At 40.3% G+C, this 15,239-nt stretch overlaps 1 protein-coding gene across 1 annotated transcript; it reads left to right on the forward strand.

Annotated features, from left to right (window-relative positions):
• The first annotated feature begins 11,254 nt into the window (after positions 1 to 11,254).
• adra2da (adrenergic, alpha-2D-, receptor a) lies at positions 11,255 to 14,048 on the forward strand. The gene is given in 1 exon segment (NM_194364.2): positions 11,255 to 14,048. A coding segment is annotated over 1 exon segment (1,227 nt). The 5' UTR covers positions 11,255 to 11,466; the 3' UTR covers positions 12,694 to 14,048.
• Positions 14,049 to 15,239: the final 1,191 nt, after the last annotated feature.

The raw sequence follows: 15,239 nt of genomic DNA on the forward strand, positions 1-15,239 counted from the left end.
ATTGATCTGCTGTGGTGATTCTACGGTTGCTATGGTAACACAACAACTATAATAATTGATCTGTTGTGGTGATTCTACAGTTGCTATGGTAACACTACTATAGTAATTGATCTGTTGTGGTGATTCTACAGTTGCTATGGTAACGCAACAACTATAGTAACTGTTCTGCTGTGGTGATTCTACAGTTGCTATGGTAACACATTAACTGTTATAATTGATCTGTTGTGGTGATTCTACAGTTGCTATGGTAACACATTAACTGTTATAATTGATCTGTTGTGGTGATTCTACAGTTGCTATGGTAACACATTAACTGTTATAATTGATCTGTTGTGGTGATTCTACAGTTGCTATGGTAACACTACTATAGTAATTGATCTGCTGAGGTGATTCTACAGTTGCTTTGGTAACACATCAACTATAATAATTGATCTGTTGTGGTGATTCTACAGTTGCTATAGTAACGCTACTATATTAATTGATCTGTTGGGGTGATTCTATAGTTGCTATGGTAACACTACTATAGTAATTGATCTGTTGTGATGATTCTACAGTTGCTATGGTAACACAACAACTTCAGTAATTTATGTGTTTTGGTGATTCTACAGTTGCTATGGTAACACGACAACTATAGTAATATAAAAACATTTCCAAGTTCTGTAGCTTTCTACAGCTTTTATACAACAATTCCTCACATTTTACTGTAGTAAAAACTACAGTACACCACAGTATATTAAACAGCATTCACCACAGATAATACCACTGCTATTAAAGTGTGCTGAATACTGTAAGACAATATAACACACTTTAATATGGTTCAAAAACACTATAGTTACTTTAGTAATACCATTGCAGCTCAGTTACTACAGTATATCTTTATATTTGATGAAATACGCATAACGTTTACTTAATTTCATGGGTAAATGGCCGGGTAAACACTGTCAGGACTGTCCTGTTTGGGTAAACCATCACTTTTCTGAACCCGCTATAATGGGTTGTTCTCATCGTGCATATATGATATTCCTCCTCTGAATACTGATGTGTGTGTGTGAGAATGTGCGTGTGTGAGTGTCTGTGTGTGTGTGTGGAGGAAAAGAGAGCATCATGATCCTGAGATCTTGCCACCGTCACCCATGAGAAAACATTCCTGGGACGAGAGGCGGGCGAAACACACTCACACTGCAATTACAGGACGTGTGGAGCATGACCTGCCAGACTGATGCTGGATATAGAGGGAGAAATGAATGCATTCATGGGGGAGAAACACTGCAGAACGGGAGGGAGAGGGGATGGAGATGTGTGTTTTAATGCTAGTGTAAAATCTGTGTGTGTACGGATGTGTTAATGTGTGTGTGTGTGTGTGTGTGTATGTGTGTGTGTGTGTGTATGTGTGCATGTAAGTGAGAGTATGTCTGTGTGCGAAGATATGTGTAAATGTGTGTGTGTGTGTGTGTGTGTATGAATATGTATGTGTTATTGTGTGTTTGCGTGTGTATATGCGTTTTGTGTCTGTGTGCATATATATGTGTGTGTATATATGTGTATATATGTGTATATGTGTCTGTGTGGATATATATGTGTATATGTGTATATGTGTGGGCGTCAGTGTGTATGTGAGTGTGTGTCCGTGTGTGCGTATATATGAATGAATGTGTGTTTAAATTTGTGTGTATATGTGTGTAAATGGGTGTGTGTCTGTATGTGTGCATGTGTATTTTGTGTGTGTGTTTGTGTGTTGTGCGTGTGTATATGAGTGTGTGTGTGTGTGTGTGTGTGTGTGTGTGTGTGTGTGTGTGTGTGTGCGTATATACTGTGTCTGTGAATGTGTGTGTGTCTGTGTGTGTGCACGCTAATATAGGTGTAAATGTGTGTGTATATGACAGTGGGTATCTGTGTGTGAATGTGTGTATGGATCTGTGATTTTGTGTGTATGTGTACGTGCGTATGTGTTAATGTGTGTGTGTGTGCATATGTGTATGTATGTGTGTATGTATGTGTTAATGTGTGTGTGCATGTACGTGAGTGTGTGTATGTGTGTTTGTGTCCATATATATGTGTGTCTGTGTGTGCGTGTATATTTATTTATTTGTGTGTGTGTGTGTATATTTGTGTGTGTGTGTGTGAGTGTGTGTGTGTGTATGTGTATGTGATTTTGTGTGCATGTGTACGTATGTGTTAATGTGTGTGTGTCTGTGTGCGTATGTGTGCATATGTGTTAATGTGTGTGTGTACATATTTGTGTGTGTGTGTCTGTGTGTTTGCGTGTGTAAATGTGTGTCTGTGTGCGTATATATGTGTAAATGTGTGTGTCTGTATGTGTGCAAGTGTATACTTGTGTGTGTGTGTGTGTGTGTGTGTGCGTGTGTGCATATGTTTTAATCTCTGTGTGTATGTATGTGAGTGTGTGTGTTTGTGTGCATATATATGTGTGAATGTGTGTGTGTGTAAATGTGTGTATGTGTCTGTATGTGTGTGCGTGTGTGTGTGTGCTAGTGACCCAGAGCAAGACTTTTCACCTGTATTCCTGCTATCTGACTGAATGTGTGTGTGTGTGTGTGTGTGTGTGTGTGTGTGTGTGTGTGTGTGTGTGTGTATATTTGTGTGTGTGAGTGTGTGTGTGTGTGTGTATGTGTATGTGATTTTGTGTGCATGTGTACGTATGTGTTAATGTGTGAATGTGTGTGTGTGCGTATGTGTGCATATGTGTTAATGTGTGTGCGTACATATTTGTGTGTGTGTGTCTGTGTGTTTGCGTGTGTAAATGTGTGTCTGTGTGCGTATATATGTGTAAATGTGTGTGTCTGTATGTGTGCAAGTGTATACTTGTGTGTGTGTGTGTGTATGTATGTGTGTGTGTGTGTGTGTGCATATGTGTTAATCTCTGTGTGTATGTATGTGAGTGTGTGTGTTTGTGTGCATTTATATGTGTGAATGTGTGTGTGTGTAAATGTGTGTATGTGTCTGTGTGTGAGTGAATGTGTGTGTGTGTGCGTCTGTCTGTGCGTATATGTGTGAATGTGTGTGTGTATGTGTGCATGTGTATGTATGTGCGTGCGTGTGTGTGCTAGTTACCCAGAGCAAGACTTTTCACCTGTATTCCTGCTATCTGACTGAATGTGTGTGTGTGTGTGTGTGTCTGTTTGTGCGTGTATGTGTGAGTGTGTGTGTGTGTGTGTGTGTGTATGTGAATGTGTGTATGTGTTAATGTGTGTGTCTGTTTGCGCGTGTACTGTGTGTGTGTGTGTGTGTGTGTGCGTGTGTGTGTGTGTGTGTGTGTGTGTGTGTGTGTGTGAGTGTGTGCGTATATGTGTGTGTTAGTGACCCAGAGCAAGACTTTTCACCTGTATTCCTGCTGTAATGACTGTCTGTGAGCCGCGAGTCAGAAGATCAGTGATAAAAGCAGACCAGCACACACCAGCCAAAGCTGAACTCCCCCAGCCGACAGCCGCTTCACTAGACAACAGTGTGTCAGGCAACTAAACTTTGAATCAGATATATTTAAAGCAGACCTATTCTGCTTTAGAAGTAAAATGCGTCTCTGATGTCCCCAGAGAGTGTGTCGTGAAGTCTGAGCTCAAAATAACACACACTTAATGTCCTCCAGCTCTCTGAAACTGACCCTTTCAGGCTTTGATCCTAATTGTGGCGTTTTGGTGACTGTCGCTTTAAATGCAAATGAGATTATAAATTTTTTCAGAAGAGGGCGGAGCTACAAATGTAAATAGTGACAGGTGTAAAACAGCACTAGTGCTGGTCAGGTCTGCATGTTGAACAGTGTGTGCTTGATGCTTCTGTCAGTCTATGTCGCTCCTCATCTATATCTCCACATCTATAATCCTCTTAGTCTATGCTGTCATCATCTTCAGCAGCTCAAACACTCTAATGGCTAATGGACAGACGGCTGCTTCCCACTCAGGGCTGCTGATTATGCTAATGAGGGAGAGATGGGCACTAGTGGGCGGGGCTTTCCCCCTCTGATGACTCGTACAAAGGGAGAATGTCAATCACAGTGCTTCATCATCAAGTCTGATTAGAACAAACACATTTAATACATGTTGAGCATTAGAGGATGGAGACATCCACACACTGCTGACACACAATAAAAACAAAGTGATGTTTGCATGATAGGTAGGAACTGCGTGTCAACAAGAGTTGTCATTTATTTCTCCATAAGAGTCTCTGTGCATTAAACAAATGAGCAGGAAAATACTGATAATTTTGATGAACGTGGAGAAAAACAGGTGGAAGAGGAAGGAGACATGACCTAGCACACACACGACACATGCACACACAACACACACTGATGCACACACATATCGACTGTACACACACAAACATACACACGTGCACAAAAACAAAACACTGGAACATCATTCCAGCGTCTCCAGCATCTCTCTCTCTCTACATTTAGTTCTTGTTTCTCTTCTGTTCTAGAAATAACCATGAGGGAAAGAGAGCTGTCAGAGCTGTGCTACATTAACCAAAGCCTGACCAGACAGAGAGAGAAAGAAAATACATGTAAAAAAAAATGTACATTTAGTTATTCATTTATTTACCTTCCATAGTCTCTTTATTAATCATGGGTCGCCACAGCGGAATGAACCAACAACTTATCCATCACATGTTTCACACAGCGGATGCCCTTCCAGCTGCAACCCATCACTGGGAAACATCCACACACACTCATACACTACGGCCAATTCAGTTCATCAGCTCCCCTATAGAGCATGTGTTTGGACTGTGGGGGAAACCGGAGCACTCGGAGGAAACCCACACCAACACGGGGAGAACATGCAAACTCCAAACGCCTACTTACCCAGCCGGGACTCAAACCAGTGACCTTCTTGCCCTACATTTAGTTAATTTATATATAAAATACTCAGTTTATAACATAAAATCATTAATAAATGTGACTATATGGGTACATATTTTGAAAGTATATGCACACAGTCAAGCCTGAAAGTATTCGTAACACAACGATGCCTCTTGTCTTCTTATAAAAAAGCATTAAAAACATTTGGAGAACATTATCAAACCCAACCCACATAAACAATACTGTAATAAATTCAAGTGTTTTTGAACCATACTACAGTAAAGTGTTATATTCTAGTTCTATAATTATAACCTGTAATAAATATTGTATTATACTTTAGCTTTTATTTCAGTAAACTGTGGTGTATTGTAGTCAAATATACCTCAAAGCTGTAAAAATATTGTTATCTGGTCATTTGTTTATATTGTTTGCTATGTTGCTGTGTTACCATAGCAACTGCAGAATCACTATGACAAATTAATTACTATAGATGTTGATACCATAGCAACTGTAGAATCACCACGACAGATCAAATACTATAGTTGTTGTGTTACTATAGCAACTGTAGAATCACCACAGCAGGTCAAATACTATAGTTGTTGTGTTACCATAGCAACTGTAGAATCACAACAACAGATCAAATACTATAGCTGTTGTGTTACCATAGCAACAGTAGAATCACAACAACAGATCAAATACTATAGCTGTTGTGTTACCATAGCAACTGTAGAATCACAACAACAGATCAAATACTATAGCTGTTGTGTTACCATAGCAACAGTAGAATCACAACAACAGATCAAATACTATAGCTGTTGTGTTACCATAGCAACTGTAGAATCACAACAACAGATCAAATACTATAGCTGTTGTGTTACCATAGCAACTGTAGAATCACAACAACAGATCAAATACTATAGCTGTTGTGTTACCATAGCAACTGTAGAATCACCACAACAGATCAATTGCTATAGTTATTGTGTTACCATAGCAACTGTAGAATCACCAAGGCAGATCAAATACTATTGTTGCTGTGTTACCATAGCAACAGTAGGATCACAACAGATCAATTACTATAGTTGTTGTGTTACCATAGCAACAGTAGAATCACAACAACAGTTTGATTACTATAGTCGTTGTGTTACCATAGCAACTGTAGAATCACCACAACAGTTTAATTGCAATAGATGTGTTACCATAGCAACTGCGGAATCACCACGGCAGATCAAATACTATAGTCCTTGTGTTACCATAGCAACAGCTTTAGAATTTTTAAAAATATTTTGTCAATGGTATTGAAAGAGCGTTTAAAACCTTCCCTCAACGTTAGCCTGGAAACCGGAGGATTGCGATGACAATCATGCGTTAGCAGGAAGTAATGCGATGTCAGTCAGGAAGTCGTGCATTGTTAAGTGTTGTGGAGTTTGGATTTTGTTTGCGGAGTTTTTTTTCTTCCTCTGTCTTGTCTGATGAGGAAAGGGAAGGTGTGGATGTTGGAGGGAAGCAGAGAATGTTTACACCCACCTGCTGTCAGAAGTGCATGTGCTTCCACCGGTGGGCTGAGATAAAAACCCAAAGAAGAAAAACAACAGGAACAGCATGTCCACGGGCCGCCAGAGATCTGCACAGCTCAGAGCATAATCATCATTCTGGAGAGGCTGCAAATGCTTTAAAGCCTACAGTACTCACACAAGTCTGGCATATTTCAACACACCGACCTCGCAATACTGCACTTTTATTATCCTCGGCAGTCCTTTTGTCAGTTCTTTCTATTAAAAAAAAAGTTTATCTGCTGACTAGTGAGTAGATGAGTTCACCTGTTGACTAGTGAGTAGATGAGTTCACCTGTTGACTAGTGAGTGGATGAGTTCACCTGTTGACTAGTGAGTAGATGAGTTCACCTGTTGACTAGTGAGTAGATGAGATAACCTGTTGACTAGTGAGTAGATGAGTTCACCTGTTGACTAGTGAGTAGATGAGTTCACCTGTTGACTAGTGAGTGGATGAGTTCACCTGTTGACTAGTGAGTAGATGAGATCACCTGTTGACTAGTGAGTGGATGAGTTCACCTGTTGACTAGTGAGTAGATGAGTTCACCTGTTGACTAGTGAGTAGATGAGTTCACCTGTTGACTAGTGAGTAGATGAGTTCACCTGTTGACTAGTGAGTGGATGAGTTCACCTGTTGACTAGTGAGTAGATGAGTTCACCTGTTGACTAGCGAGTAGATGAGTTCACCTGTTGACTAGTGAGTAGATGAATTCACCTGCTGACTAGTGAGTAGACGAGTTCACCTGTTGACTAGTGAGTAGATGAGTTCACCTGTTGACTAGTGAGTGGATGAGTTCACCTGTTGACTAGTGAGTGGATGAGTTCACCTGTTGACTAGTGAGTAGATGAGATCACCTGTTGACTAGTGAGTGGATGAGTTCACCTGTTGACTAGTGAGTAGATGAGTTCACCTGTTGACTAGTGAGTAGATGAGTTCACCTGTTGACTAGTGAGTAGATGAGTTCACCTGTTGACTAGTGAGTGGATGAGTTCACCTGTTGACTAGTGAGTAGATGAGTTCACCTGTTGACTAGCGAGTAGATGAGTTCACCTGTTGACTAGTGAGTAGATGAATTCACCTGCTGACTAGTGAGTAGACGAGTTCACCTGTTGACTAGTGAGTAGATGAGTTTATCTGTTGACTAGTGAGTAGATGAGTTCACCTGTTGACTAGCGAGTAGATGAGTTCACCTGTTGACTAGTGAGTAGATGATTCATCTGTTGACTAGCGAGTAGATGAGTTCACCTGTTGACTAGCGAGTAGATGAGTTCACCTGTTGACTAGCGAGTAGATGAGTTCACCTGTTGACTAGTGAGTAGATGAGTTCACCTGTTGACTAGTAAGTAGATGAGTTCACCTGTTGACTAGTGAATGGATGAGTTCAGCTGTTGACTAGTGAGTGGATGAGTTCACCTGTTGACTAGTGAGTGGATGAGTTCACCTGTTGACTAGTGAGTGGATGAGATTATCTGTTGTCGAACAGGTAAGTTAGATTATATGTTGACTAGTAAGTAGAAGAGTCAGTAGTCATCAGATAAAGTCATCTACTCACTAGTTAACCACAATAATCTTTATCTACACCTTTGACATCGCCTGCTTTCTAGTGCAGCCCAGAAAGAGTCAATGAAACATGAATGAAGTTTGCTTTTGTCTGTTTGTTTTTTCTCTTTCTCTCTCTTACTCATCATCGCTCTCATGACACCTTATCCCCATGAAGCAGGAAACTAGTCCCTCTTTCCCAAAGAAACAGCCTGAAACTGTTCTCACACACGCACGCACACACACACACACACACGCGCACACACACACACACACACACACAAACACACTGCCAATCCTTGCCAAATAATGACAGCGCTGGCGGTCGCTCTCTGCCATAAACAGATCCTCCTCTGCCTCACACACCCACATATCAGCCCTGCAGTGCACATTTGTTGCAGGAGAACATGAGCACGGTGCTTCTTTACATCCAAGAGTTCAGAAATCAACGTCTAGACGTGCAGAATTCACACACAGATCTGAAGTGAGCTGCTGCTGATTCAGTCGTGATACTCCACTGCCTGCAACTTCACTTTAGTCTTCAGAACACACACACACACACACACACACACACACACACACACACACACACACACACACACACACACACACACACACACACACACACACACACACACACACACACACACACACACTCTAATTGGCTCACACGGTGCAGTACATAATTAGATTTCTTTTTCTCAATCTTACAATAGAAGGAAGATGTAAAATATCTCAATGAAGGAAAAGAGTCAGGATTGTTATAATGAGAGAAAATATTAAATAATGATATGGAGTAGGGCGGCATGGCGGCTCAGTGGTTAGCACTGTGGCCTCACAGCAAGAAGGTCGCTGGTTTGAGTCCTGGCTGGGTCAATTGGTGTTTCTGTGTGGAGTTTGCATATTCTCCCCATGTTGGCATGGGTTTCCTCTGGGTGCTCCGGCTTCCCCCACAGTCTAAAGACATGCGCTATAGGGGAACTGGTCAACTAAATTGGCTGTAGTGTAGGAGTGTGAATGAGTGTGTATGGGTGTTTCTTAGTGATAAGTTGCGGCTGGAAGGGCATGCGCTGTGTAAAACAGGTGCTAGATAAATAAAATAAAATATAAATAAAATAAAATATAAATAAAATAAAATGTAAATAAAATAAAATGTAAATAAAATAAAATGTAAATAAAATAAAATATAAATAAAATAAAATGTAAATAAAATAAAATGTAAATAAAATAAAATATAAATAAAATAAAACATAAATAAAATAAAATGTAAATAAAATAAAATGTAAATAAAATAAAATATAAATAAAATAAAATGTAAATAAAATATATATTGATAATATGTTGTTAAATACATTTTAAAAATTCAAAAAAAAAAAAACATGTGATGTTTTTCCGTGTACGCACGTAAGCCCGGTCCGGTCCACTTATCTTTGCGGCTGCTAGCTGCATATAATTATTACAGTAAATTACAGTATTTTTTAAGATAGTCATAGCCCATTCATTATATTTTTCTCCTTCGGCTTAGTCTCTATTTCAGAGGCCTCCACAGCGGAATGAACCGCCAACTATTCCAGCATATGTTTTACACAGATGCCCTTCCAGCTGCAACCCAGTACTGTGAAGCGGCCAATTTAGTTGATCAGTTCCCCTATAGCGCATGTGTTTAGACTGTGGGGGAAACCGGAGCACCCGGAGGAAACCCACGCCAACACGGGGAGAACATGCAAACTCCACACAGAAACACCAACTGATTTAGCCCGGACTTGAACTAGGAACCTTCTTGCTGTGAGGCCGCAGTCCTAACCACCCAATCATACAGCAGTGTTTACTAAAATGCACACAGACAAAAACTACACCAGAGGCATACTAATATATATGAAGTGCTCAGTGTCGTTCACACAGCTACTAAACAGCATCACAGTAACACACGTACAGTAAAAGTAATGCAATAAACATTATTTATCAGTATTAGATGCAATATAAACCTTGAATGTACCTCACTGTAACTAAAAAAAGCCTAGTCAATTAGACAATCTGCTATTAACAGCCTTTTTACTGTAGCATGTGTACAGTGTGTTTACCATCACAGTCATGGACATTATCACAGTGTGTATTTGCCTTCAGACAAGTACAGTACCAGAGCTGACAGTACTGATGACATGTGAAGCCAATGATCCTGAAAATAAACTGGAGACGCAGGGTTTTGTGTGTGTGTCGTTGTCTCTGTGCTGACAAACATTAAGAGCCGCGTCAGCTATTTATTGCTGAAGATATTCTTATACTCCAGCGGCACCGCTTTCATTAAATGACCCAAAAACCCAAACTCAAACAAACATCAGAGTCACATGAGGATCTGAGACAACAGAGACGAGGACGAGGTTACGACTGATGCTGAGAAACTACACACACACACACACACACACACGGTTTATCCACATCTCTGTGTGTGTTTATTTATTAAAGAAAGAACACATACACATCATTTACTAGATTAATAAACATAGATGCAGGAAAAAATGCACAGTCACGAGACAGACAGACAGACGAAAGGAAAAGAAAGAAAGAAAGAGAAAGAAATTGGTTATGCTGAAATATTCATTCATGGTTTGTTTTGAGGAGTTATTTCAGAATAATTGTTGCAATGCAGCTTCACAATAACTCTGCATTATTATGCTTATTCATTCATTTTCTTGTCAGCTTAGTCCCTTTATTAATCTGGGGTCGCCACAGCGGAATGAACCGCCAACTTATCCAGCAAGTTTTTACGCAGCGGATGCCCTTCCAGCCGCAACCCATCTCTGGGAAACATCCACACATACACACACACACATACACTACGGACAATTTAGCCAACCCGAGGATCGAACCAGCGACCCAGCGACCTTCGTGCCGTGAGGCCACCCACTGCGCCGCTGCGTCGCCACATTATTATGTTAAATCAGAAAAGGTTAAGGTGTGAGTGAGGCGGAGAATAGAGCAGTATTAATGCAATAATGCAGTTTGATCTGCAGATAATGTGCTTTATTCTAGTCTCTTTTTATTTATTATCATTATTATTATTATTATTATTTTGTCTTATTGAGTCTTTAGTGCATAAAGAGAGGAAAGAATATTTATTTTATTTCAAATACAAAACAGTTTAACAAAATACAAAACACAAATGATCGTAACTCACCTAGTAGTTTCTGTGGTGGAGAATTTGCACTGAAGTGTAAATGAGAGAGAGAGAGTGAGAGAGAGAGAGAGAGAGAGAGTTCAGCCATGGGTTGGACTATCATGACGTCACGCGCTGCTCTCCAGCTCCAGCTCTTCTCCTCTTCAGTTCAGTCCGCTGTGCGCGCGCGTGTGGAGATCCGCGCGCGCGCCTCTGGAGAGCTGCTCTGGATCGTGTTCCGCGCGTCAGTTTGCTGAAATGCAACGCGTTTGGGGGATATAAAGTCTTTGCGTGCGCAATGAACAGCAGGAGACGGACGCGTCAGGAGCGCGCGCTGCCAGCTCCAGCGTTTCTCCGGTGTGTGTGGAGTCTGGAAACTCTGACCTGACCGCAGGAGGATGGACTCAGCATGTCTGTAACTCCAGCGGCCAACTCGACGGAGGAGGCCGCCAACATCACAGCCAGCCCGAGACTCTGGCCGTACACCGAGCCCGCCTCCGCGATCATCATCCTCGTGGTGTCCCTCATCATCTTGCTCACCATCGTCGGAAATGTTCTGGTGATCGTGGCGGTTCTGACCAGCCGCGCGCTGCGCGCTCCACAGAACCTCTTCCTGGTGTCGCTCGCGTGCGCGGACATACTGGTGGCCACGCTGGTGATCCCGTTCTCCCTCGCCAACGAGATCATGGGATACTGGTACTTCGGCAGCACCTGGTGCGCGTTTTACCTGGCGCTGGATGTGCTGTTCTGCACGTCCTCCATCGTGCACCTGTGCGCCATCAGCTTGGACAGGTACTGGTCCGTCACCAAAGCGGTGCGCTACAACCTGAAGCGCACGCCGAGGCGCATCAAGTGCATGATCGCGGTGGTGTGGCTGATCTCCGCCGTCATCTCCTTCCCTCCGCTCATCATGACCAAACACGACGAGAAGGAGTGTCTGATCAACGACGAGACCTGGTACATCCTCTCCTCCTGCGCGGTGTCCTTCTTCGCGCCCGGGCTCATCATGATCACGGTTTACTGCAAGATCTACCGCGTCGCCAAACAGCGCTCCTCCACGGTGTTCGTGGCCAAGAACGGTCTGGAGAGGCAGCCGTCCCAGTCGGAGACCTGTTTTGTGCGCAAGGATAAGTTCGAGAAGGAATCTCCGAGCAGCAACAGCTCCGAGAGCGCGCAGCGGCAGGAAGAGCTGGACGATATCGACCTGGAGGAGAGCGCGGCGTCCGACAGCAGAGCCCGAGGCTCGCGCTTCTCCAAGCGGCGGCGGGTTGAGGGCGAGCGCCGCGGCCCGCAGAGGAGCTGCCGGGTGTCCTGGGCTGCCCATCAGGAGCCCGGCAGCAGACAGCAGCAGCTCGCCTCCAAGAGCAAAGTGGCGCAGATGCGGGAGAAGCGCTTCACCTTCGTGCTGGCGGTGGTGATGGGGGTGTTCGTGCTCTGCTGGTTCCCCTTCTTCTTCACCTACAGCCTGCAGGCGGTGTGCGGGGAGCGCTGCGGGCCGCCCGAGGCGCTCTTCAAGCTCTTCTTCTGGATCGGATACTGCAACAGCTCCGTCAACCCCATCATCTACACCATCTTCAACAGGGACTTCAGGAAGGCCTTTAAGAAAGTCGTGTGCTGGAGCGCGCAGCGGACATGAGACTCGCGCGCGCGCGTTTGGACACCTCGGCTACTGTTAAAGGCACAGTTCACCAAAACAAATGTACGTTTACTCACTGTTCACGAGTGGATTTAAACCTCTTTGAGTTTCCGTTGAACACAAAAGAAGATATTTCGAAGAATGCTCAACACCACTGTAAAAGAAATGAGCAGTTTTCCAGATTCTGTGATTCATTATTTTATTATTTTCCCCATTTATTTCTGCTTTTGACTTGCATTAAGAGATCTTGATCTTTCTTAAAGTGCTATATTGTCTGGGTTGGTCATGTTACTCTACAAAAACCTTGTAAACAGCTGCAAGTACATTTTTTAACACACTTGTTTCTCTAAATATTATTTCTTATACGTCACTTTATAAATAAAAGTCACTTTGTTAAACTGTAGAGTTGAACTTTCTACATCAGAAGTGCAAAGCAGAGATCAACATCCCATAATGCAAACACTTGTGAATCACAAAATACAGAAACTGTTCATTGACGGATGTTATTCACAGTGTGGCCATTAAAACCTTCAGTATTGTGCAACATAAGACTGCTTTTGTGGACACACACAGAAATTAATGATATTTTTGTAGCTCTGCTGCTTGGAGTGTTTTATCCAGGAGTATTAAAGAGATCCAGATAGAGAGTATATAAGTAGGAAAGTAAAAAAAATGCTTGACATTAATGTTGTTTGCACTCAATTTATGATTTGCTTGTCCATTTTTAAAAAACATTAAGGACCACAATGTCTTTTATTTGTGTATGAAACGTGTTTGAAGCAGACTTATTGTTTGTGTATTGTTTTAGATTTTGTCAAATGAAACAAACAAACAGACTTCCATAGGCATAAAATTAAACATACAGAAGTCAGTGGTGACAGGTTTCCAATATTCCTCTTGCTTTGTGTTCAACAGAAGTAAAACATTCATAAAGGTTTGAAACTAGTGAACGGGAGAGAGTAAATGATGAGATAACACTGTATTTCTGGATGAATAATCTCTGTATAGTGTGTGAATGTCAGCATCAGAATCACACAGAAGCTGTGAAAGTGTTTCTTCACTCGTACTGTTTACACTCTTGGTTTTATCAATATTCTTGGTTTGTTTACAAATAATATTCGGGACACATTGACTTTAACATAAAGGAACTTTTTTTGTCTGGAAAAAAGGGATTAAATTAAAGGAAAGAAGAAAGTTTACACTTAAAAATGCTGGTTTGTATTATAACCACATGCTGGGTCAGATATAAACCCAGAAATAGGCTTTAAGAATGTCATATTTTTAAAATATGAACCCAATGTTGTGTCCAAATTAAATCTAATGTTGGGGAAATAAATACAAGGCTTCGTTTTTTAGAGTGCATCTTTTAGACCTCACTGCCAAATATTTGGATATTCCCATAAAAAAACAATGCCTACTAGGCTATGTTTGGACCTAATTGTGTTTTTAATTATGTTTTTTAAAATTTAATGATACTTTACTTGTCTGTTTTGCTACTCTAATCAGTTTTATTTACAACTTAGTTTTTTTTTTTGTTAATCCAGTTATTTATTTCTACAGTGTAATTGAATTGCTTTGGGGTTTACTGCTTTTCTAATGCCCTTTAAAGTACATCTAATATATAAATATGTAATATTTAAATATGTAATAACACAAACTAAAACATTACCAAAACATTTAATGACATGTTATTATTGTCAATAATTTCGGTGACTAAATAAACCATTTATCAATTTAATTTATGATCACATAAATTTGCGTTACATGCCTTTTAAATGCCTAAATATATAAATAAATAATGATAATTTAATAATAATAATAATAGCAACAATAATAAAAGCCTAAAAATAATTACAAAAAGCAGATGACAATTTTGTTGCCAGAACAAAGAGTAAAATTAAATGTGTTGACATTATTTAAAAAAATGATAATAATGGCTACATAAATACGTTAATAAATGTGAATAAAAGGTACCTTAATAAAAAAGAATCAACTATCATCATGTTATTTATAATTTTGTTTTTTACATAATCTCAATGCATTTAACGTTTTTTTCTAAATAATATAAATGCATCTAACATTTTTCTTTGTTTTTGATATATATGAGGTGATGCACTCCCTGATTTTCCTCCCTGACAAATGCAGGAAAAGACTGAAAAGTGTATTTTAAGAGTTTAATGTCTAAAAGTGCTCATTACTAAAGAAACACTTCATGTATTTTCCTTAGATGGTGAAAAAAGCAAAAAAAAAATATCATAAAAAAAACAGAATGTGCATTATTAATTTGCAATATTTACAATACACCATCTGTAATAATTATAATAAAAATAAAAGGCTAAAATAATTTTAAAAAGCAGATGACAATTTTGTTGCTAGAACAAAGAAAAAAAATAAATGTGTTGAAATTATTTTAAAAAATTATAAACATTAAATAATAATAATAATAATAAAATAATAATGCCTAAATAAATACTTTAATAAATGTGAATAGAAGGTACTTTAATAAAAAACAATCAACTATAATCATTTTATTTATCATTTTTTAC

The sequence above is a fragment of the Danio rerio genome, chromosome 14 (genome assembly GCF_049306965.1).
Source record: "Danio rerio strain Tuebingen ecotype United States chromosome 14, GRCz12tu, whole genome shotgun sequence".
NCBI classification, from domain to species: Eukaryota; Metazoa; Chordata; class Actinopteri; order Cypriniformes; family Danionidae; genus Danio; species Danio rerio.